This window comes from Ctenocephalides felis, unplaced genomic scaffold (assembly GCF_003426905.1).
Source record: "Ctenocephalides felis isolate EL2017-DRISC unplaced genomic scaffold, ASM342690v1 CF-g0.4_SCAFFOLD_03572, whole genome shotgun sequence".
Taxonomy (NCBI): Eukaryota; Metazoa; Arthropoda; class Insecta; order Siphonaptera; family Pulicidae; genus Ctenocephalides; species Ctenocephalides felis.
Window position 1 is genome coordinate 45700035 of NW_020539726.1, and position 25433 is coordinate 45725467.

At 29.8% G+C, this 25433-nt stretch overlaps 3 protein-coding genes across 3 annotated transcripts; 1 reads left to right on the forward strand and 2 right to left on the reverse strand.

Moving 5' to 3' along the window:
* Positions 1–324: 324 nt before the first annotated feature.
* Positions 325–9831, forward strand: LOC113387731 (cyclin-dependent kinase 14-like; the record flags this gene model as incomplete). Its single annotated transcript, XM_026625098.1, is given in 10 exon segments — positions 325–393; positions 1467–1664; positions 4440–4567; positions 4643–4734; positions 4803–4977; positions 6208–6469; positions 6561–6700; positions 8637–8719; positions 9058–9227; positions 9291–9831. Coding segments are annotated over 10 exon segments (1385 nt in total), but the record flags the coding sequence as incomplete, so codon positions are not given.
* Positions 9832–13673: 3842 nt separating this feature from the next.
* Positions 13674–14533, reverse strand: LOC113387973 (COMM domain-containing protein 2-like). The gene is made up of 2 exons (XM_026625378.1): positions 14304–14533; positions 13674–14191 (listed from the first exon to the last, which is right to left on the reverse strand). The coding sequence occupies exons 1-2, from the start codon at positions 14422–14424 to the stop codon at positions 13692–13694; spliced, it is 621 nt and encodes a 206-aa protein (XP_026481163.1). The 5' UTR covers positions 14425–14533; the 3' UTR covers positions 13674–13691.
* A 5897-nt stretch (positions 14534–20430) lies between these two features.
* On the reverse strand, positions 20431–22945 carry LOC113388594 (attacin-A-like). The gene is made up of 3 exons (XM_026625962.1): positions 22727–22945; positions 20645–20842; positions 20431–20583 (listed from the first exon to the last, which is right to left on the reverse strand). Exons 1-3 carry the CDS (start codon positions 22940–22942, stop codon positions 20431–20433), a joined length of 567 nt encoding a protein of 188 aa, XP_026481747.1. The 5' UTR covers positions 22943–22945.
* Positions 22946–25433: the final 2488 nt, after the last annotated feature.

Below are 25433 nucleotides of genomic sequence, written 5' to 3' on the forward strand. Positions count from 1 at the left end.
GACTGTCCCGACTGTCCCACATATTTAGTATTAAAAAAAGTACAGAATTAGAGAATTCTAATATTTATTCTTCATTAATTTTTCCTTATGATGCAATTTAATTATTCATTCTACAATTATTAGCATGTATCATTTTATATTCACAATTTCCGTCCTTGTTCTTCCTCGTCGACCTCTAATAATTAATCCGCCATTAACCTGAATGGCAAGCAAACGGAGTCAATTAGGAAGTTCGAGACGATAATTGGAAATTAATTTAATAAAATTATCGATCGTTTGAATATTAACTGTACACTTTAATAAATTAATTATTGAATTTTGCAGGAAACAGCGTCGAAGGATATCTGGATCGATTGGAACCGAATGGAAATATACCGCCGCACGGAAAGTACGGTAAGTGGACTAAATAATAACAAATATATATATATATCTTCTATATATATAAAAATAAGTCTGGTTTTCCTTCCTGACGAAATAACTCCAGAACGCACGAACCGATTTCGACAATTTTGCATTCGTTGGAAAGGTCTCGGGCTCCGCAAGGTTTATAGCTAAGAAAATTAGTGGTGCATCGTGCCCTAATTCAAATTGCTGGAACTTTACGCACCGTAATTAAAAATTCGAGTAATGAAAATAATCAATAATTGTTTTAAATAATTTCAAATAGATTATCTTCTATATATATAAAAATAAGTCGGGTTTTCCTTCCTGACGAAGTAACTCCAGAACGCACGAACCGATTTCGACAATTTTGCATTCTTTGAAAGGTTTCCGTGCCCTAATGCAAATTGCTGGAACTTCACGCACCGTAATTAAAAATTCGAGTAATGACATTAGTGAGAATTATCAGAATTATGCTTGGTTAAGTCAACGAGCAATTCTTGCCGCCAAGAAATATGCTGTGTACACGCACTGAATTCCACTCAAAAATTGCTGGCGATTTGGTGACATACCAATGATTCCGACTGGTCTTCCGTTTGACTTCAAACGATTGCAATTTCCAGTTCGCCTTGCGTTCGCAATGACAATTAACAAGTCGCAAGGCCAATCGCTTAGTGTTTGCGGGATAAATTTCAAATAGATTATTTATAAAATCATTGTTTTTCACATGGGCAGTTATACGTTGCCTGTTCACGAGTTGGAAAACCATCCGCTTTGTTTGTGTTAACGTCAGACCAAAAAACAAAAAATGTGGTTTACCAAAGAGCACTTCAATAAAACGGATAATTTGCGGATTCACTTTTATTTACTTAGAGAAGTTCAACTAAAAAACACTTCATTTTTGTAATCGAAATAAATTCATTACAGTTGTATAATAAAATCGAATTTTTCCTTTTCAAATATAAAACAAACAACAAATTTCTTCATCTTTCTCACGAAACCATCTGGTGGCGAAACGGAGTTCGTCGGGTTTGCTAGTTACAATTATAATTTCATAAACTATTTTTATTCTCTTGTCTTTTAAGATTGGCACAGTGGCGACTCGCGCTCTCACCACCAGCAACAGAACCACCATCTATCCCATCACCATCATCACCATCACCACCAGCAGGAGCAGCAGCAGCGCCCGGTCACCAGGCAATTGTCAGTTTCATCAGATTCCAAATTGCTGGACGAGGACATCAGGGAGGAGACAGAGAGGGTCGTCATGAGGCACAGGAAAGGGCAGACGGTAAAATTTATATAATTGTTTGATAATTGATAAGTTGTTATTAAGGAGAAAGATTTTTTTTAATTACAGTAGAACCCATTCGGATAATCAAATATTCGGATAATCGGAGTTTTTTTTTAAATTGCCATTGGAGAGAAAAAAAGTTACGTTTTGATATTGCACTATTTTTTTATTGAATTAAATGAAAGAAACATGATATTTTCACATGTTTTGAATATAAATAAAATGTACTTATGTACAAGTTTAGAAATAAAAATATTTGTTTTTTAAACATCTCCGTCAATGTAAGCTGTTTTGCGGTCTTCAACCAAAGAATAATAGCGCACTTAGACTTTTTTTGGACAATTTTTTTTCTGAAAGTGATTTGGATAATCGGCGATTCGGATAGTCGGAATTCGGATAATTGGAGTTCTACTGTACAATATTATTACAACTTGTAAATAATTTAACATCTAGCAATAATAATAAACAATAACATATGGAACCTTGGAAAAAGGGAATTTCCTGATGACAAACCTTGGAAAAAGGGATTCTACTGACGAGCAAACTTAGAAATAAATACTCTACTGACAAGCAAACTTAGATAAAGATATCTCCTGATGTGTAAACTTTGAACGAGAGAATTAACTGATGATAAAACTTAAAAAAAGGGATTCTACTGGCGAGCAAACTTTGAAAAAGAGAATTTCCTGATGACAAACCTTGGAAAAATGAAATTTCCTGATGACAAACCTTAGAAAAAGGGATTCTACTGACGAGCAAACTTAGAAATAAGGACTCTACTGACTAGCAAACTTAGACAAAGATATCTCCTGATGAGTAAACTTCGAAAGAGGAAATTTACTGATAACAAAATTTGGGAAAAGTGATTCTACTGGCAGGCAAACTTTGAAAAAGAGAATTTACTGATGGCAAACCTTGGTAAAAGGGAATTTCCTGATGACAAACTTTGGAAAAAGGGATTCTACTGACGAGCAAACTTAGAAATAAGGACTCTACTGACAAGCAAACTTAGATAAAGATATCTCCTGATGTGTAAACTTTGAACGAGAGAATTAACTGATGATAAAACTTGAAAAAAAATGGATTCTACTGGCGAGCAAACTTTGAAAAAGAGAATTTCCTGATGACAAACCTTGGAAAAATGAAATTTCCTGATGGCAAACCTTAGAAAAAGGGATTCTACTGACGAGCAAACTAAGAAATAAGGACTCTACTGACAAGCAAACTCAGAAAAAGATATCTCCTGGTGAGCAAACTTCGATAGAAGGAATTTACTGATGACAACAAAACTTCGAAAAAGGGATTTTATGGCGAGCAAACTTGGAAAGAGGGACTTTACTGACGAGTTAACTTAGAAAAAGATATTTCCTGATGAGCAAACTTGGAAAGAGGGAATCTACTGACTAGCAAACTTGGAAAATGGGACTCTACTGATAAGCAAACTGAGAAAAAGAAACTCTGATGACGAGACAACTTAGAAAATGAGATTAAAATGAAAAGCAAACTTAGAAAATGGTATTACCTGATGAGCGAACTTCGAAAGAGGGAATTTACTGATGACAAACCCTGGAAAAAGGGATTCTACTGGCAGGCAAACTTGGAAAAGGGTACTCTATAGACGAGCAAACTTAGTAAAAGAGATTCTAATGACAAGCAATCTTAGACAAAAAGTCTATACTGACAAGCATTCTTAGAAATATGGACTCTACTGACAAGCAAACTTGGAAAAAGAGACTTCACCGACAAGCAAACTTGGAAAAAGGGACTAAACCGACGAGCAAGATTAGAAAAAGAAACTCCAACCACGGCCAAATCTAGAAATACGGTATCTACCGGCGAGAAGTCTTAGAAAAAGATGGTTTCTGACGAGTAAGCTTAAAAACAGTGACTATAATGACGATCATACTTAGAAATAAGGACTCTACTAACAAACAAACGGAGAAATAGGAACTTTACTGATAAGCGATCTTGGAAAAAGAGACTCTACTCGCAGGAACAAACTTAAAAATAAGAACATTACCAGCGTACAAACTGATAAACTAACTCTACTGATGAGCAAATTTGGAAAAGAGGACTCTACTGATGAGCAAACTTAGAAAAACAAACTATGATGACGATACAACTTAGATAAAAAGATTCTAATGGCAAGCAATCTTAGAAAAAAAGTCTCTACTGAGGAGCTTTCTTAGAAATTGAGGCAAACTAAGTATACATGGTTGCTTTATATATTATTTTCCATTAATAAGTGAAAATACAAATGTATAGACTTGAGGTATATTGACTTTTTACCGACTCGGACAAACAAAAGACGGCTAGATTGCTTAGTTCACTTTTTGAAGTTTTTACATTTATGGCTAGATGTCAGGCCATATAATAAATGGGGACTCTAATGACGAGCAAACTTAGAAGTAAGAACTCTACTAACGAGCAGATTTGGAAAGGTGGGCTCTGCCGACGAGCAAACTTAGAAAAAGAAACTTTGCTGACGAGTAAACTTAGAGAAAAAAAATTTACTGACAAGAAATGTGGACTCTACTGGCTGACTCTCTGATTTGTTTATTGTCTTATGTAAATTATATTGATGAATGTAAAGGAAATTTACTGATGATTGAAATCACCATTTCTATACCAATAATTTTTCTAAAAACCAGTTCACTATTTATAAAACTGGTCTAACTGTCTATTGCTCTCCATAATTTGCAAATCTTTTTCAATATCACTACATCAGATTTGTTTCTTAAATTAAGTATCAATCATCTTTTAGATGGCAAAGGCGGTCCCAAAAGACAGCAGAGGCCACGATCAGAAGCAACACTGCTTTCGTGTGGTAACGAAGAAGGAAGTCATGCGAGGAGGAGGTTGGCCAGGTCGAAACGATACAGTGCATTTGGGGTAATAAAAATATTTAAAAATTGGTGATAAAATAGGAAATAGAATATTTAATAACAATGTATAATTATATTACAGGGTGATTCACCATTTGGAAAATCAGAAGCATACATCAAACTCGAACAATTAGGAGAGGGCTCGTATGCCACAGTGTTCAAAGGATATAGCAAGTATGGATAAAAAACATGTTTATCACCATTGTTTGATTAATTTATATTATTTATATTATTGTTTTTAGTTTAACGAATCAAGTGGTCGCTCTGAAGGAGATTAGACTTCAGCAGGAAGAAGGTGCCCCCTTTACAGCCATCAGAGAAGCCTCGTTATTGAAAGAATTGAAACATTCAAATATTGTCACTTTGCATGATATTGTACACACGAGGGAAACATTGACATTTGTATTCGAATATGTCGTGAGTAGAAATATTCAGAATATAATACAGAATATTCATTCACAATGAATATATATTTTTAACTTCCCGAAGGAGAAGTTTATGTTTCATCAAAAAATCCGAATCGCTAATTTTATGTTTTCTCGACGTTTCAAGCCATTCTAAATCGAATGAGACCAATGGCCTTTGTATGTGTGTGTGTGTGTGTGTGTGTGTGTGCGTGAACAGATTTTTTGCCGTAAATCGACGTTTTCTCGAAAACGGCTGGGCCGATTTCAAAAATTTAAAAGCCATTCGATGTATCTCGACGAGGACTATCGTTTGTCAGTTTTGTGGAACGATCGGCCGAGACGTTTCTTTATAAATAGCATAAAAGTGAAAAATTTTTCGTGCACGTTTTAGCCCGCAATTCTGAACCGATTATGAAAATTCAAAAAACCGTTCCAAAGGTATTATTGGGAATCGTGCTGATTAGTTTTTGGTAAAGATCGGCCGGGCCGTTTTCTTGTAATAAAGTATTAAAATTTTTTTTTTCGACGACTTTTATTATTATTTTTTTGACGGTAGATACTATAGTCTTCCAAATCATACTAAAATATTACGACCCTACGACAATTGGTTTAACTTTGAAAATTCGTCAAAATTTTCAAAGATTGGTATCGTTTTTTTGGCATTTGTCAAAATTAGACCTTTCATCGACGTTTTCTCGAAAACGCCTGAACCGATTTCAGAAATTTAAAAGCCATTTGATGTATTTAGATGAGGACTATCGTTTGTCAGTTTTGTGCGACGATCTGCCAAGCCGTTTCTTTGTAATTTGAAAAAAAGTGTTAAACTTTTCGTCCACATTTAAGCTCATCCTACCGAACCGATTTTAAAAAATCAAAAACTGTTCGAAAGATATTAGTTGGGAAAGGTACTGATTATTTTAGGTGAAAATCTACCGAGCCGTTTTCTTGTAATTAACTGTTGAAAAAAAATTAAGCCGATTTTCATGGAACTTTTTTTGGCGATATACATCATGGTCTTATAGAACTTACTGAAATATTACGGCCTTGCGACAAGTAGTATAATTTTAAAAATTCGTCAAACTTTGCTAAAATTATTATCGTTTTTTTAGAGTAGGATTGATGAAGTATATTATTTACACATTTTTTTTTTTGATTAAGTCGATTATTTACACATATCGGGAAGTTCATGTAACTTGCCTCAAGGCTAAATACCAAACCAACTAGTTCTATTTTTTTTTAGAATACAGATCTCTCCCAATACATGGAAAGGCATCCAGGAGGTTTGGAACCGAGGAACGTCCGCCTCTTCCTGTTTCAATTACTAAGGGGCCTGTCGTACTGCCACAGGAGGAGGGTGCTCCACAGGGACGTCAAACCCCAGAATCTTTTAATAAGCGAGAGGGGCGAATTGAAGTTGGCCGATTTCGGACTGGCCAGGGCCAAGAGCGTTCCTTCGCACACGTACTCCCATGAGGTCGTCACGTTGTGGTACAGGCCACCGGGTAAGAGGAAAAATAATATTTAAAATAAATAATTAAAATAGTTTGTTTGATTTTTTATCATGGTTCTAATTTTCTTGGATTTTTATTTTAGATGTACTATTGGGCAGTACAGAGTACGGGTGCTCCTTAGACATGTGGGGCGTAGGTTGCATTTATGTTGAAATGGTGACGGGACTGCCTACTTTTCCAGGTGTTCGTGACACTCAAGATCAACTCCTTAAGATATTTAAAGTAAGTGTAAAATAGTAATTAAAACTTCTACGTATGTATTTTTATGTATATTGTTTAAGTGTGATTTTTATTTTTATGAATTGAAAGCCTTCAATTTAATCCAAAAAGTAATTTATTTATTTTCTTGAAGGAATAGGAAGATTTACTTGTCAGTAGAGTCCATATATCCAAGTTTGCACGTCAGTAGAGTCTCGCTTTCAAAGTTTGCTCGAGAGGAGACTCCTTGTTTACAATTTTGATTTTTTTTCTAAATCTGCTCGTCAATAGAGTCCTCACATCTAAGTTTGCTCGTCATTAGAGTTTCTTTTCCAAAGTTTGTTCGTCAGTAGAGTCCCCTTTTCTAAGTTTGCTCGTCAGTAGAGTCTATCTTTTCAAATTTGCTCATCAGTTGAGTTAATATATCCATTTGTTAGTATACTTTTTATTTTTAAGTATGGGTAGAGTCTCCTTTGCCAAGTTTGCTCATCAGTAAAGTTTCTATTTCTTAGTTTGTTCGTTAGTAGAGTCCTTACATCTGAGTTTGCTCATCATTAGAGTCCCCATTTAGAGTAGAGACTTTTTTTTTCTAACATTGCTTGCCATTAGAATCTCTTTATCTAAGTTGTATCGTCATCAGAGTCTCTTTTTCTAAGTTTGCTTGTCAGTAGAGTCCCTCTTTTGTAGTTTGTTCGTCAGTAGAGCCCTTTTTCCAAATTTGCTCATCAGTAGAGTTAGTTTATTAGTTTGCTCGTTCGTATGGTTCTTATTTTTAAGTTTGCTCGTGTGAGTAGAGTTCTTTTTTCGAAATTGGCTCAAGTTCCTATTTCTTAGTTGGTTCTCTTTTTTTTTCTCAATTTTTATTTGGCCTCACTTATTCTGAGCATTTACTCATTTAGCCACCTACAGCATTTTTATTTATTTACATTCATATTCACTCTATATATATCCTATTCTAAAATCTTCTTAATTTTTTCTTCTTCAATTTCTTTTAATTATTTTCTTCAATTTTTGCTCTTTCATTTCAAATTTCTAATTCTATTCAACTTCTATCTTCATTCCATTTGTTTCTTCATTTTTCCTTTTTTTTTAATTTCCGCGAGTTCTATTATTTTTTCTTCTTACTTCTAAATACAATTCAGCTACTCGAATTCTGTAATTCCTATTTTTCTTAATTTTCATTCAAATTCTACTTAATAAATACAATTTTATTTAATTTCAAATTAACTACATATTTTTTTCATAAATTCTAAGTCAATGATAAATCAATGACAGGATTCGATCCAAAGATCCCTGTCGTGTGAGTCGAACACACTGCTATATGGGCTATGTTCGTTAGTAGAGTCCTTATTTCTAAGTTTGCGTGATTATAGTCACTGTTTTTTTAAGATTGCTCGACAGTAAAAATATTTTTCTATGTTTTCTCGTCGGTAGATACCATATTTCTAGATTTGGTCGTAGTTGGAGTTCCTTTTTATAACCTTGCTCGTCGGTATAGTCCCTTTTCCAAGTTTGCTTGTCAGTAGAGTCCATATTTCTGAGAATGCTCTTCAGTAGAGACTTTTTTCTGAGATTGCTTGCCATCAGAATCTTTTTATTTTGCTCGTTTTTTTTACGTTTGCTCGTCAGTACAGTCCCTTTTTCCAAGTTTGCTCATCAGATCAACTTCTTACGATATTTAAAGTACATATAAATGAATAAAAATAAAAACTTGTTTGTATGTATTAACATAAATTGTTTAAGTATTTCTAGATAGCTATTATTTGACTTCATTTATATATTTAATTAACTTTCATCTTAATTTTTTAATTATGATTTTTAAATTTATGAATTAAAAGCCTCCTTTTTCATTCAAAAAGTAATCTATTTAATTTCTTGAAGAAAGAAGGAAGTTTTTAACTCAGTATCTTAAATATGATATTTATATATTATTAAACTAAAAATATTTTTCTTTATTTAGATTTTAGGTACTCCAACAGAACAGACGTGGCCTGGCGTATCACGATTGCCTTCGTACAAGCCTCGAAAATTTTATTATTATAAGTAAGTATTAAATATAATATAGTCGCACTCCGACATACGAATTTTTTGTTGGAACAAATTGTTGCTTCGACATACCAACATAATTTGAGATACAAGCTTTGAGCTTATATTTATTTTTAATATTCACAAAACCTTACGAAAACCATAGTTCTGCAACTAATGGTATTATAATGTATTTATATTAAAAAAAAAAAAACGCTTTGAGATACGAGCGAAGCTACGGAACGAATTGAACTCGTATGTCAGGGTAGCATTGTATTTTAACTCAGCTCGAGAATCTATATTATAATTTGTATTTAAACAATTTTTCTAATTTCCTAATTTTATTATTCTTTCAGGTCTCGTAGGTTAGGTTTAAGTTTTCCTCGACTGCACGATTCTCCTGATGGTGAATCAGTGGCCGAGAGTTTGTTGCAATTGAATCCGGATGACAGGATAGGGGCTGACGAGTGCCTGAAGCACAGATATTTCAGCTCGTTGCCTCCCAAACTACACGAACTGCCTGACGGTAAGAAATATAATAAATAAATAAATTTTATTGAGGCATCTTATAATAATGTATATTTTTCAGAGGCTTCAATATTCAGTGTAGAAGGCGTATTCCTTTACCCCGAACACAGACAAGCCGGGATCAAGTGAGACAACAACTTGAAAATAAGTTTAGTATAAACTTATGAGATTTCATAACGAAACTATGATTAACAGACAAGATGCCAAAAAATATATATTCATTTACATATACAGCGGAAGACTTTTGGTGGCTTTCCTCTTTAAAGCCAGAAGTGATATTTCTCTAAAAGTGTGTCCATTATCGACCAAAGTATATGTACATCCATATATATAAGTATACGAATGTATTGTGAACGAGTGATGTGATAAGCGTAAATTTATTTGTTTGTTGTTATTTTATAAAAAAGAAGAGAACAAATGCTGCAAAGATAACGAACGAGATGACTAATTGAGTTTCTGAGTCGGGCCTAGAGAACATTTATTAAAATAAAATACATTATGAATAGAATTTAGAGTAAATGTAGAAATTTATAGAGAATTACATATGCATATATGTATTTGCAGTAGAATTTATGTCGGGCAGTACGATAGTGAAAAAAGTAAAGGACTTTTTTATTGAAGTATTTTATATTATGCTTTTTACCTTTTTGTGCAATATTATGCCTTGGGATATATATATATATATATATATATATATAATAAAATATTTTCAAGCATGTATCCAGTAATACAATTTTTTAGTGAAGAAAAGTTTTGACTTTATTAAAACTGCAAATGTTTTGAGACTGAATTTGGGGCTCATATTTCATATATTAATCAAAATGATAATAACATTTTAGCAAGTGTTAAATTTATAGCATGAAAGTCAATGCTGAAATGTATAAATAAATAAATGTAAAGAAACACTTTACATATAAAACAGAGTTATAAAACTAAAAAATAAAATTAAAAATGAAAGGTTTCTTAGTTTTTATTTTATTCTATCTATTATTTGTATCCACTGAAGATGAGTCAAACTCAGACTCAAAACTTTTGCAGGTTTAATAAAGTTATTTTTTTATTAAAAAATTATGTGTATAAATATATATTTATATATATACACATTAGTTTTATCGAGCCAATATACTTTCTTGTCATTCTTTTACATTTTTATACATCAACAAAAATATTGACTCAAATCATATCGCTATAAATAATAATGCCAATCATATTCTTTCAAAAATATAATTTCAATTATACTCGTGTGCATTTATTTCAACTGTCGAGTTAAATGATTATATTGCCCTAAAATCTTCCCATATATTTTAGTACTGGTTTACTTTTTTTTTTATTAAATTCAAATACATTTTATATTTATAATATAGTAAAGACATTTTTTTTTAAATTATAACAGTTGACAAATATTTGTAATTATTATATTTGTTATATGTTTATTATAACATTAATGTTATTATTTGCATCAATAATATTTTTGATAGATGATTTGAGTCAATTTACTTTGTATACATGTACATGATTTTTATACATTTTAATTTATAAATATATTACTAATTGTGATTGTTAAATTTCTTAACTGTAAGCCTCCATTTTTCTTAAAAATCTTATTTATTTCAATTTTCTTTTACTTTATTGGACGTTTTGGTGAATGGAAAAAATCTGTATAAGATTTCACTGCTTACTTTAATGTCTCAGATTTATAATAATTAAGTAAGTGTATCAATGTATAATTAATTTTTTATTAGTTAGTATACATTTTTTATTAGTCAATAGTTCTCATATCACTGAAACATTGAATAAAAACATTTAAAAAAATATATATACATATATAAATAAAGAATTTTTAAGAAAAAAAGGGGCTTTAGCTAAGAAATTTAACAATCATATTATATATCTATAAAGTGTATATATTATATATTTTACTTTGCTTGGTTTTAATACTTTTTTATATCGAACTAGGTTTCTTCGAATTATTTTAATAATATAAATAGCATTTTCAATTGTATATAATTTTTTAAAAACGTAAGACATTTCGGTTTTTTATATTTGTTGGCGGAATGTTTTGAAAAGCTGATAGAATGATATTTTAGCAAATTCATTATAAATATATATATATATATATATATATATATATATTATATTTGTATATGGATAAAACAAAAGTAGATAGAAAAATAGTAGACGATTTCAATCAAATTTCTTTTAAAATTTTTATAGAACGTTTTCAGTTCATATAAAATTAGTCGAAACACAATAGACAACTCTAGTTGTAGGTAGATGGTGCACTTTTTAGATACAATTATTAAAATTAAGTGAAAAATAGTGTCAAAATCTGCATGCACACATTCGTTCAACACACCAATAAGTATTTAAACAAATTCATAAACACACAATCAAATAACAGATTTATTTCTGTATTATCATCTTTTTTTTTTCAATGTGTGTTTATGCATTTGTATATAAATACTAAAAACTCTAGTAAAATCCTGTGATATAATTACCCTCATCCAATAAATATTTTTAACTTTTCTAAAAAAAATTATACATAAAGTTATTGATTTCTAGACGAATACAAGTGAATAAAAGGTTTTTTCAGACGATGAAATTGGATTTTGTTGTCTGGAAAAGTCTTCTTTTTTAGATTTTACCTAAAAACTCTGGCGAAGGAACACCATTGATGTTGCATGTAATTTATATCTGTGTCAACTGCATATTAGTTATTTCGTAATATATACATACACATGTAATAAATTATATATATATATATATATATATATATATATAAATAAATTGAAATATGTGTATGTATATTATTAAAATTATATTGCATACTTAGGTCATGCCTAACTTATCTAATAAAATATTAATATAATAATATTGATTATTCTAAATATTATATTAATTTAATTGAAAATTGGTTTCAATATTAATAAATCTATACAGGTATTTATTTTTGAAAAAAATGAGAATCTCAGTGAAGACATTAGTTAAAAACTTTCACCTAAAATTAATCATTCTAATGAATAATAGTTAATATTTATAATTATATCTAAAAAATATAGTTTTTAATGCTAATTATAAATATTTATATTATATTGTACTTCTTTATAAATATTTTAAATAATTTTTAAAGAATATCTGGGTATGCAATATAAATATTCTTCATGCACAGCACTGCCTATATGAAACTATATATATATGTATATTTTCAAACATACATATATAATTATTTCTACATACATATATACATATATCTACATATGTTTATATGTATTGAAATTTATATATCAATGTATAATGCACACTTTTACCCTCCTGTATTTGCGTCCATTTTTAGCTTTTACGGCAAAATTTGAATTAAAAAATTAGTATAACTATGAAAACTAAAGATGTTTAAGATTAATTTCTTTGCACGATTTGGGTTTGAAGTGAAACTTCTTTAGAACTATCTTTGCATTTATTGTAATCCCGAAAATAGTTATAAGCATGAAATTTTGATTAATTTTTTGAAAGAATCTTTAGACTTCATTAAGTTTAATTCTAGCAAAGAGTTACATCTGTTTAGACTTTTGTAACTAGTGATGCATAGCCGTTAACACTAAATCTAATTTTCTATAATTTTCATTACAATTCAACAGAATTTTTAAAATATTTTTTACATTTTTTATATTACAAGTATTATATTGTTTAGTCTTTTTTATTTTTTTCTTATCAATATTTTATTATAAATGACTAAATAAATATCATATTATTATGTCTGCCCCGTAACTTGCCCAAAGAAGTTTCACTTCAAACTTTATAAAACTATTTTCTTGAAAAGACGACGATTTTTAGAAGACGATTCTATATGTGATTTGATTATTGTATTGAAAGCTTTTGGCTTAATGCTGCTTTTTGGCAAATTTGACGAGCACAACTAATTATCTAGTTGAACTTTATTTTAAAACATGTATTGAAAATTATATATATATATATATATATATATATATATATATATAATTTTCAATTCATGTGTGTTTAATTATGACCAGACAGACGATTGACGATGATGTTGTTTATTATTGTAAATAGATAATTTTAGTTTATAAGTTTCTATATGATAATAATTATGATTCTAATTTCTAATTATTGATGATGATGATGATAGATGATGACTCTATATACATAAATATATATAGAAATATATCTATATATGCAATTATAAATATAAATATAAATAAATATATTGTATGTAAGAAAATTCTAATGATTAGGAACAAATGAGAATAAATGTCTTTATAATACTAAAACTTTGTTAATATATTTTTAACTTCCAGAAGGAAAGATAAAATTTGATAGTGGTAGTAAATCAACCATTTTATTTATTTTTGATATTATTATATTTCAATTTTATACAAAATTCCTGATAAATTATTCATGTTATATATTATTTCGAAATATTTGTTATATTAATTAATAATTATTTTTATCCCAAAGCATGTGTAATATTATGCACACGTTGACTCTTACCCTCTTGCAGAGCCTTTTCTAAAACCTGAATCATTTTACACAAATTATTAACATCGGTTTGCATCAATATTTCCTTCTTCTTGAACAAACTCTGTTCCTCATCATTTTTGGGCTCGTTTTTCAGCCTCAAACTCTCACCCTTCGATATTTGTAAAGTCAAAGTAATCACAGGCATACACTGTTGTTTCAAGTACCTCGAAGCCACTTGGACTTCGAATCTCCAACATAAGTCTACATAGTAGTTTAAATTTGGACTTTTGAGGATGAATACTTGTTTTAAAGACTCTGCAGAGTTGTCATAGAGTTTTTTGAGAGTGTTTGATTTGGGTTCATCGAATCCTAGGGTGGTAATGCATTCTTTGAATTCATCGCTGTTTAATTTTTGTTTTGTGCATTCTAGGAAGAAGTGTAAGATCGTAGCAGTCGTGGCGAGGTCTTGGGGGTGAGTGAAATTTTCTGCAAAGAAATAACATACACATAATGTAATTATTTCGGTATATATATATATATATATGTATATATATATATATATATATATGTATATATTTGTAAAGTATGTCTTTATTACCAGATCTTTCATTGTTTAAATAATCTGAAAGCTGCGTACATAATTTTTCAAGATTTTGTTGAGGTAGTTGAGTTATTGTCATAAGACTTTGTTTACAATCATTAGTTAAAGAAAAAGCCATAATTAATGTGTTTCTAAAGTATTTTGTTTATATTTAATTATTTTAAGACATAGTCTTAATTTTGTTCCCACATGCATTAAATGGTTTAAAATAATTTCAATACTTTTCATTAACGTTTAAAACTACATTTATAATTATTTATTACATTTTTTAAATATATTTGCACATTAATTTATCGAATATTTAGAAACTATATTAATTAATTATATTAAAGTTGAATTGTTAACCTCAACTGTCAAAACATTTACTTTCAACTGTCAATCTTGAAGTTGTGTAAAATGCGCGGTAAATTCAAACAAACTTTAAATAATATGTTTATGATTTAACATGTATTAAATACTATATATAAATAATAAAAATTTTATCTCCTTACTAATAAAATTAATTGCAAAATACTTTTAAATATATTTGATGTTATATTTATTAAATATTTAGTTAATATTATTTTATTTTATTCGAAACAGAAACTTTTGCTTGCGAACAACAATTTTGACAGTTCTGCAAAATGCCGGTAAATTCAAAAACACTTTGATAACATGTGTTATTTTTATTAAAACCAACGTTATTAGTTTATTTATATAGTTTATATTTATACATATAATATAATTCAGTATTATTATTATTATACTAATAAGTACTAGGCAGTATTTTAAATTATTTTATTCTTGTATTAATTTTCAGACCCACCATTTTTTCTGGTCCGTCATGAATGTTCGGTAAGAATAAAAGGATACTGTTGGAATTCATATTTTTAAGTTAATAAAATATATATAGTGATTCTGTTTGGTGTTGTGTTAAATTTTAAATAACGCGCAATCTAAATTTATTTATATTTAAAGTAATCCACAACTGCTTGTTCTTATATTAGTGAAAATAGTGAAGTGTTTCGTATGATGCCAAAGGATGTTGCAAAAATAGAAAAATGGTGAGGATACATCTTGATTTACTTTAAATATATAATTATCTTTGCTATTGGTTATATATGACATGTTTTTTCAAGTCTTTAAATATATTATTATCTTATTAAACTACTGTTAATTTTTATTATTTTAATTATCAGTACAAGTATTGTTGCAAATTAAAGATTGATCCTAAATTATCCCATCTCTTTTAGGTAATTTTGGAGCCCTGGGACATTTTGCTATTAAGTATAGATTCTCCAGTCTATTATAATTAGATATCAAATTGAGTAATTCGTCTATGAAAGGACTCTAACAAGGATAAGGTTATGTGTTTGAACGAAGCTTTCAATGTCTACTTTTAAGGTTAAAAATATTTATATAACTTTTATTAATACTATAAATAAAACTTTATGTTATTGTATTGATGATATTTATCATATTAATCATATGGGTCTACTATATTTGTTATCAACTAACATTTTTGCTTCTGAAAACTATCAGAAACTGGTAATATAAATATTACTATTAATTAAAACTCTCGAACAATATTAATTTGCTATAAGTTAATGAAAAACTATTAATAACAAATGCCATTGAATGAATTCTCTATTAAAACTATATAATCCTATTGAAACTTAGAAAAACGTTCTTATTTTAAAGGTTTGTGTATGTAACTCTTTTCAGTTTCTTATTTACACAAAAATTAAGATAATAGTACTATTACGTATAAAAATGATACTGAAATACTATTGATGAGGTAAAGCTTAAATTCAAAACATTTACTTAAATATTTATCTTATATCAATATAGTTTTTCTACTACACCTTTCAAATCTCAAATTGTATCAATTCTTTATTCTTCAACACAGATATATAAAACACCAGAATATTTATCATATTGCAATTTTTTTATTAACAAAATCATATGTTCGGACATCTTGCATAAGTTTTCATATAAAATCATATTAAACAATATAAGTTTATGTAATGGAGCTTTTTTTATCATTCCACTTCTCTTCTTGTTTTTGGAAACAGACAAACGGCCACTAGGAATCCAAATATTGCCGAAGCTGTAATAGGAGAAAGAAATTACTAATAATTTATAAGTTAAGGAAGAAAATTTTTAGTTAATCTGTAGTAACAAATATTAAACCACTAATATAAATAATATATGGGGTAAATATATAGAACTTATACTACTACTGTGATGTCTATTGGTAAATTGTATAATAATTGGTAATAGTTTTTAATAGTGTAGTTTTTTAATACGCCTTAATAACTTAATAGCCTTTTATTAATACATATATTTAGACAATATGATCTCGTTTAAAGAAAATTCATCAATTAATTTTTTCCAAATGATTTTTTTGACCTTATCTTTTCATTTTGTTTGCAGTCCTCATATTCTAATATAATTGTAGGACATTTGGTACTAATTATGATTATTGCTACTTTTTAGCTTTCCGAAGGAGAAGTTCATGTTTTCTCCAGAAAATCCTACATGCTATAGCATACCTTTGGCTATTAAAGTATACTTTAATGTTTTTTCTTCGTTTCAAGTCATTCTGAATCACTTGAGATCAAATTGGAAAGGTGTAATATGTGAGTAGATGTGTGAGTAGACTTTTCGTTGGCATTTTCTTAAAAACGGGTATACCGATTTTAAAAATTTAAAAGCCATTCGATGGAGTTAAGGTTTGGAAAGTTTAGTTAGAAGTTTCTTTAGAATTTGCAGAAAAGTGCAAAACTTTACGTTCATGATTGAACCAAAAATTCTAATATGATTTTAAAATTCCATTTATCATCTTCAAAAGTTTATTGTAAACATCAGCATTTCACAAACAAATTTTTACAAAAAACTTTCGATTTCCACATGATAAATGGAATTTTAAAATCTGATCAGAATTTTTGGTTTAAACCTGAACGTAAAGTTTTGCACTTTTCTTAGATAAAGAAGAAAATCCCTGTTCCATCAAATCTTTCATATTTAAGATTAGTTGAAACAGGGATTTTCTTCTTTAACTAATCGGAATCTATCGGAACGTTCTTTGGTGTTTCGTAGGTATCTACTGATTGCAGTTGCTACTATTATTTTCCCTCACCTATCATGGACGGGGCGTAGGCGAACGTGGCCTCGAAGTCCCCAAGCCTGAACCTGACCGCCCTCGCCTGGCACATCTTGTCCAGGGCGTCCTCGATCCCGGTCATCGCCATTATTTCGTGCTTCTTCAACATCTTCACGACGATTATTTACATTACTTTTTTCAAAATTTAAATTTATTCTATTTTTTCACAATTTAATTAATTTAGATGACATTTTTTGATGACGCGTGTCATGTTTTGTTTTAATAGACATTTGTATGAAAATCGTATCGATAAATGATTTGTTCTGAAATTAAACATAATAATAATAAAATAATAATAAAGGACTCTACAGACGGAAATTTTCATTTTAGAGCGCGGTTGCTTAAAAAAATGTTCAGCTTTTTAAAAAAAATCACAATACAAAAAAAAACTAGTGGGGTGGGTGGCATCGTGCCTTAAGGCAAATTACTGGAACTTTCCGTACCGTAACGAAATGTTCGAGGAATATCGAATGTTTTCAAATAGATTATTATAAATATTGTAACATTGTCTAATATTTATAAGAAAAATATAAACTGAATTGCAGAGTTGAAATTATTTGTAAAGTATATTAGAACTATAGTCAGAATTAAAAATAAAATCTGAAATATTTTTGATAAATAAAATAAAAAATAAAAAAATGAAATTGGAACAATTTTTTTTTTTCCAAAATCAATTATTTTGTTAAGACAAGCAGAAAGTTCTTTGAATCATTTAAATCGGACACTTAGTTCCCTCAAAAACTGCCATTTTTTACATATTTAGCTCCGTATCTTCAAAATGGCTGGGACCGCCTTTGCCAAAAACTAATAAACACTTCTCCCAATCATTACTAATTGAATGTTTTTTAGATCATTCAAATCGAATACTCCGTTCTCTCAAAAATTCGATTTCTATTTTTTGCACTCTTTGCTCCGTATCTCCGAAACGGCTGGACCTGCCTTTGCCAAAAACTAATCAGCTCTTCTCCCTATCAATAGGAATTGAATGTTATTTGAACCATTGAAATCAGTTGATCCGTGCGCCCTAAAACGTGACTGGAAATTTGTATCCATACATGCATACACACACACATCCATTTTTTATGAGGTATGCCAAAACGTTCCGAAACCTTCAAAACGTCGAGAAATGTGAAAATTTTCAATTCCGATTTTCGGCGCATTACAATAACTTACCCTACGGGAAGTTAATAAACTATAATTTATTTATTAAGAAGAAATTCGGGATTTTATTACTATCATTAATTTTAGGCTTTCTTGACGTTTCAAGGCATTTTAAATCGTTTGAGACCAAATTTGGTATAACTATGTGTGTGTTAAATGGTGAGTAGATTTTTGAGCTTTCGTCGACGTTTTCTCAAAAAACGACTGAACCGATTTTAAAAATTTAAATATTTAAAATCCATTCGAGGACACGACTAGTTTTCTAAATTATCAGCCAACGTTTTTGCAAAAATCTTTAAACCAATTTTTAAAAAGCGTAAATTTTACTGGAAGTAACATACCTATTACGTTTCTGTTACGTTTTTGTAACCATCATAAATATAATTGTCTATTACAGAAATTATTACCTGTAAGTTTTACCTAGAAATGTGTTTAAAAAGTTATTTTTGTGCAAATTATATTTGAATATACCAGGGCAGGTAACGAGGATGCAAATATTTGCTTATTGCTCTCAACATTTTCAATATATTTCATTGTCTCGGATGACATATTTAAAGAGCTCTACAGAGCGCACCGTTTGGATTAAGGTGTTGTAAATTTTGTATGTTATACAATTTGTATAATACAAATACTAAAATTGATGTGTTTTCTCAAAAAAAAGTTAAGTTTTCGAGGTTTTTATAAAATTTTGCAGTTAACGTTTATCAATGTGCAACGCTGGATATTAGTGCACTAATATACCATGGTATATTCAAGGAGCTCTACAGGACGTACTTTTAGTAGTACATACTTTTAATTTTAATATGATATACTTCAATATGTCTATTATAATGGAAAATACTAAAATCGATGGGTTTGCTAACAAAATTTTGAGTAATCGAAGTGTTTACCAAACCTTGCACTTGACTAGAATCAATTTACTGACATACTGATGTGAGTACCATTTTGATAGAAAATAATGCTTAATTCAAGGAGCTCTACAGGACGTATTTTGAGTACTACATACTTATAGTTCTAATATGATATACTCCAATATGTCTGTTATAATAGCAAATACTAAAATCGATGGGTTTTCTAACAAAATTTTGAGTAATTGAGACTTTCATTGAACCTTGCACTTGACTAAAATCAATATACTGACACACTGATATTGGCACCATTATGCTAGAAAATAGTGCTTAATTCAAGGAGCTCTACAGGACGCACTTTTACTACTACATATTTATAATTCTTATATGATATTCTTCAATATGTCTATTAAGATGACAAATACTAAAATTAATAGGTTTTTAACAAAATTTTGAATTATAATGGCTTTTATCTAACACTGCACTGAAGATTACCAATATACCAGGATACTAATATGATGATGGCGATAAATGGTATATTCAAGGAGCTCTACAGGACGTACTTTTAGTACTACAAACTTATAACTTCAATATGATATACTCCAATATGTCTATTATAATAGCAAATACTAAATATGATGGGTTATCTAACAAAATTTTGAGTTATATCTAATTTTAAAATACTGTCGTAGAATCTACTCAATATTTGATAATGAAGTTTAAATTGTAATTAATCAAACAATATTTTATATATAAAATATATCTAATAAATTTTATTTTAATTATTAAATTACAATTACAATAAAATGGTTAAAATTTTAAATCAAAAATAATACAAATACTAATACAAACTTATAAAATATTAAAGCTGTTGCTCGACTAGTTAATAGCAGAAGTAAAAGTAGAATTAAAATAGACGTATAAGTATAGGTAAAAATAGAATTAAAAGTAGAAGTAAAATCCGTTCCTTCTAAAATCTGTGTCTAAAATTTAACGCTCCTCCATAATTAGTTCTTCCAGTTCCAAAAGCACCTCCAAAGTGTTTACTGGCGTAGGCGTCAGCGTCCAAACTTGTACGACCATTATTGGCTCTCCATAAATTGACACCAGCATTTGCACCAACCTGGATAATGAAAACACATTTAAATATTTCATATATAAATATATATTTAATACCTTCTTACATCAGTGCCGAATCCTCGAGTATGTTGAGCATTAACACCGACATGTCCTTTGCCCTCACGAGAATACTGAAGACCTCCTCCGACAGTTACTGGTCCAGTTCCGACTCCTGGTTGTCTATAAGTACGAGCCCAATTGGCATTTCCGTCCAATTTGTGTCCATTGTTGTTGTATAGAGTTCCTGCAACTTCTGCAGTCACCTGGGTAAAGGATTTAGGGACTTAGTAAATGTTTGAATGTAAAAATAACGTAACAATAACGTCACGTGTATGTTAGGATAGGACTCGGAGGTGCAAGTGCAATGTTCAATGAAAGTCTCGATTACTCAAAATTTTGTTAGAAAACCCGTCGATTTTAGTATTTGTCATCATAACAGACATATTGAAGTGTATTATATTAGAGTTACAAGTATGTAGTACTAAAAGTAGGTCTTGTAGAGCTCCTTGAATTTAGCACTATTTTCTAGCTTAATGGTACTATGTCAGTATATTCAATTTAGTCAAATGCAAGGTTCAGTAAAAGTCTCAATTACTCAAAATTTTGTTAGAAAACCCATCGATTTTAGTATTTGTGATTATAATAGATATATTGAAGTGCATTGTATTAGGATTTCAAGATCGTAGTACTAAAAGTACGTCCTGTAGAGCTTCTTGAATATACCACTATTTTCTACCATAATGGTACCATAGCTAGTATTGCAGTGCTATATCAGTATGGTGATAGACGTCAAGTGCAAAGTTCAATAAAAGTCAAAATATTTGAAACTTTTTTTAGAAACTACATCGATTTTAGTATTTGCGATTATAATAGACACTTTGAAGTGTTATATATTTAAATTGCAAAGTTGTAATGCAAACGGTGCGGCCTGCATAAATTTTTCAATTTTTGTCTGTTGTCATAATTTTGTGAATTGTTTGATAAAATTCGTTATAACTCAAAATTTTGTTAGAAACCTCATCGATTGTAATATTTTTTATCACAATAGACACTTTCAAGAATAACATACTAAATTTACTACACTTTAGCACAAATGGTGCGTTCTGTAGAACTCATTGAAAATGACACTTCTGTATTACTTTACTTTATTTCGTATGGCTGTCCGGATTTCTAGTACCCAACAGTATATATCCACATTTATTACACTAACATAACAAAAACGTCACATACACGTAACTAAATGCAAACTAGTGGGGCGCATGGCATCGTGCCTTAAGGAAAATTACTGGAATTTCCCGTACCAAAAATTATTTTTTTTAAAAAGATTAACATTTTTGAAAAAAAAATTACTCTGAAAAAATTAGATTTTTGGAAGCTATAAATTTTTGACAAAAACTTACTTTTTTTGAAGAAAAATTTATTTTGAAATATTTTGGAAATTCTGAACTTTTTTCAAAGCAATCGTACTGCTTTAACTGCGTAAAAACGAATATCGAAGCGCGTAAGCGCCGGGTCGCCGTCTAACGCGTACACATTGGTACGGAACCCTTAGAAATGTAAAAAAATTATACTTATTGTTAAAATCTCTATAAAATATCTGATAATTTGACGTGCATATGTTTAAGATCATTTTTGACCGCCAAATGGCATTTGTTTTACTTTTTTTATTAGATTTCCGAAACCGCTAGACCTGGCTTCATGAAAATTTGATCAATTCTTCATCTTGTCAATACAAGTAAAATGTTTTTTGAATTATTAAAATCGCTCCGTTCTTTTAAAAACTGAGTTACCATTTTTGGCACTTTTTGCTTCGTATCTTCGGAACTAAGACCTGTTAGACCTGCCTTCACCAAAAACTAATCAGCACGTCTTCTTATCAATACGAATCGAATGATTTTTAAATTATTCAAATCGGTTGATCGGTGTTCCCGAAATCGTCGACGAAAATTTGTATCTGCACAACCACACATACACACACGCACACACACATACATCCATTTCTTCTAAGGTATGCCAAAATATTCAGAAACCTCTAAACGTAAAGATATATAAAAATTTTCATTTTCGATTTTTTTGCGATTACTATAACTTACCCTAGGACAAGTTAAAAATCATTAATTTTTTTTATAAGTATCTATTATATTTACCCTGGTTCCTCCCAAGGCGCCAGGTTTGGCGTCCACTGATACCGACTGTCTTTTCTGCCTGGTCTGCTGAAATACTTCCACAGGTTTCCCTATGTAATCCTCCAGTGGCAGCAGGCCATATTGCTTTCCTTCTTCGTCATAGGCGATTTCCAGGAACAATGGACCAGCATCGCAGACCAGGAGGACGGCGAACAGAGCGATGATTATTTTCAACATTTTTTATAGAAGTATAAAAATATTACTGATGTTTTTTTGTTTCGATGAGCGCACTACTGGGCTGTATCGGTTTACTGAGATTTCTGATGTTTTCCGGCAGTGTTTTGGATGGTTTTATACTGAGATTTCGATTTGAAATTGTAAATCCCATTTTTAACGACTATGAGAGTGTTATCAATTTTATTGGCGACGAAATATAAACAATATTAGTCGGGTGGCTGGTGAACATAAAGAGTTATCCTAAAATTATATATTTTTATTTAATCAACAATCTCATGTCCTATTTACAAACGGTTTCCTAAAAAGAATGTTCTAATTAAGACCAACTCAATTATAATTTAACCAGGAAGACTTTTTTGACGCCCAATTTGAAAATCGACGTCGTTTATGAGGAATTGCTTAAATAATACAATTCGAGCATGGATTAGAGATAAGGACTCTAAAGAAAGCTGACAAAAGCCTCCTGGAGGTTTTTTTTTAGATATGGTGCAGAAGAAGATAAAAGGGACTTCTGGAGAATAAATGAGACAACATAAAAAAAAGTGATATTAAAAAGGGCTCTACTGGATTTGATTTGAATATAAAAGGAAACTGGCACGGATTCATATTTGAAAAAGGGGTCTTTATAATTAACCCAGAAGACTTTTTTACGCCTAATTTGGAAATGGGAATATTATAAATTAATTGAAATACTACATTTGCAGCATGGATTAGAAACTAGATTCTAAAAAAAGCTGACACAAAAGCTACCTGGATAGTTTTTTAGATATAGGAATCCTTAAAGTGAGTAAAGATGAAGGGTCTCTACTGAATTTGATTATGAAAAGGAACTGGCACGGATTCATTAGGAGAAGAGGTCTTATGATTAAACCAGAAGACTTTTTTGACGCCTAATTTGGAAATAAATTTCATTATGATCAACTCTTAAAATACTACAATTGCAGCATGAATTAGAGACATGGACTCTAAAGGAAGCTGATAAATCTACCTGGAGAGTTTTTTTTAGATATGGAGAAGATAAAATTGATCACTGGGGAATAAATGAAACAAGAGAGTAAAAGAAAAAGGGGCTTTACTGAATTTGATTATGAAAAGGACACTGGCACGGATCCATTTTCGGAAAAGAGGCCTTATAATTAAACCAGGAAGATTGTATTTCTCTATGTAAACAATGATTAGAATAAAATTCTACATTTGGAACATGCATTAGAGACATGGACTATAAAGAAGAAGCCGGCAAAAGCCTCTTTGATAGTTTTTTATAGTTATAGGTGCTAGAGAAGGAAAAAAGGACTACTGAGGAGGAAAACAGTACTCTATAATTAAACCAGGTTTTTTGACGCCCTATATTGGAAATCGATGTCACTGATAAAATACTACTTTGAAGCATGGATTAGACGTTTTTTCTTTTTTTGGACTCTAAAGAAAGCTGAAAAAAAAGCCTCTGGAGAGTTTTATTTAGATATGGTGCTGGAGAAGATAAATTGGATAGACTGAGGGATATATAAAACAATATTTAAAAAGAGTAAAATAAGAAGGGACTCTACTGAATTATTATGAAAAGGAAACTGGCGCGGATTCATATAGGAAAAGAAGTCTTTATAATTACACCAGAAGACTTTTTTTGACGCTTAATTTGGAAATCGGTGTCATTTTGAGGAACTAATAAATACTGCATTGGGGTATAGATTAAAAGAGGTGGACCCTAAAGAAATTTTTTACTGAAATTGATTATGAAAAGGAAACTAGAGCGGATCCATATTAGAAAAAAATGCTTTGTGCACAAAATCAGACTAAAATATGGCGCAGAGCAAAGTACATGATGGACAAGAAATATTTTTTTGCGAAAAGGAAACTAGATTGAATACATATTTAAAACACTGCAATAACAATTAGATATGTAAAATGGAGAAGAGAAGATAAATGAAATTACATGGTGGTAAGAAAAAAAATTTAGAAGAAACATTCATTTTGAAAAAATCTGCCCTAGTAGTAGAAATAGAAGGATGTAAGGAAGGACAAGAATGTAAGAATGATCATCTTAAATTAAATGACAAAATACAAAAAATTTAAAGCTTAAAGCACAGAATGAATGAATTCTCAGAAGTAAATTTACAAACAAGACAGAGTAAAGTAGTAAATTAAATCTGATGCTTTTCCACCATGGACCAGATAATAACAATATAATTATATTTCATCAGCTACCGCACTAATACGGATATTATTTTTTTGATAAAAATTCTGATGCATTCTCAGCCAAAGTTATTCCCTTTTACTGTATTTTATGAATACAAGATCTACTAAATATTTACTAAATATTTATTGAGTCATCAACTGCTAATTATATACATATTGAAACAAACAGTGTTAAAATTTTATAGCCTATTATGTCCATTTTATTATCAAAGGTATTTTTATGTTCTTGGAAATAGAATGAAAATTTGTTTTTGAAATAAACGTTCTTGTACAATATTTATAGACGATACATATT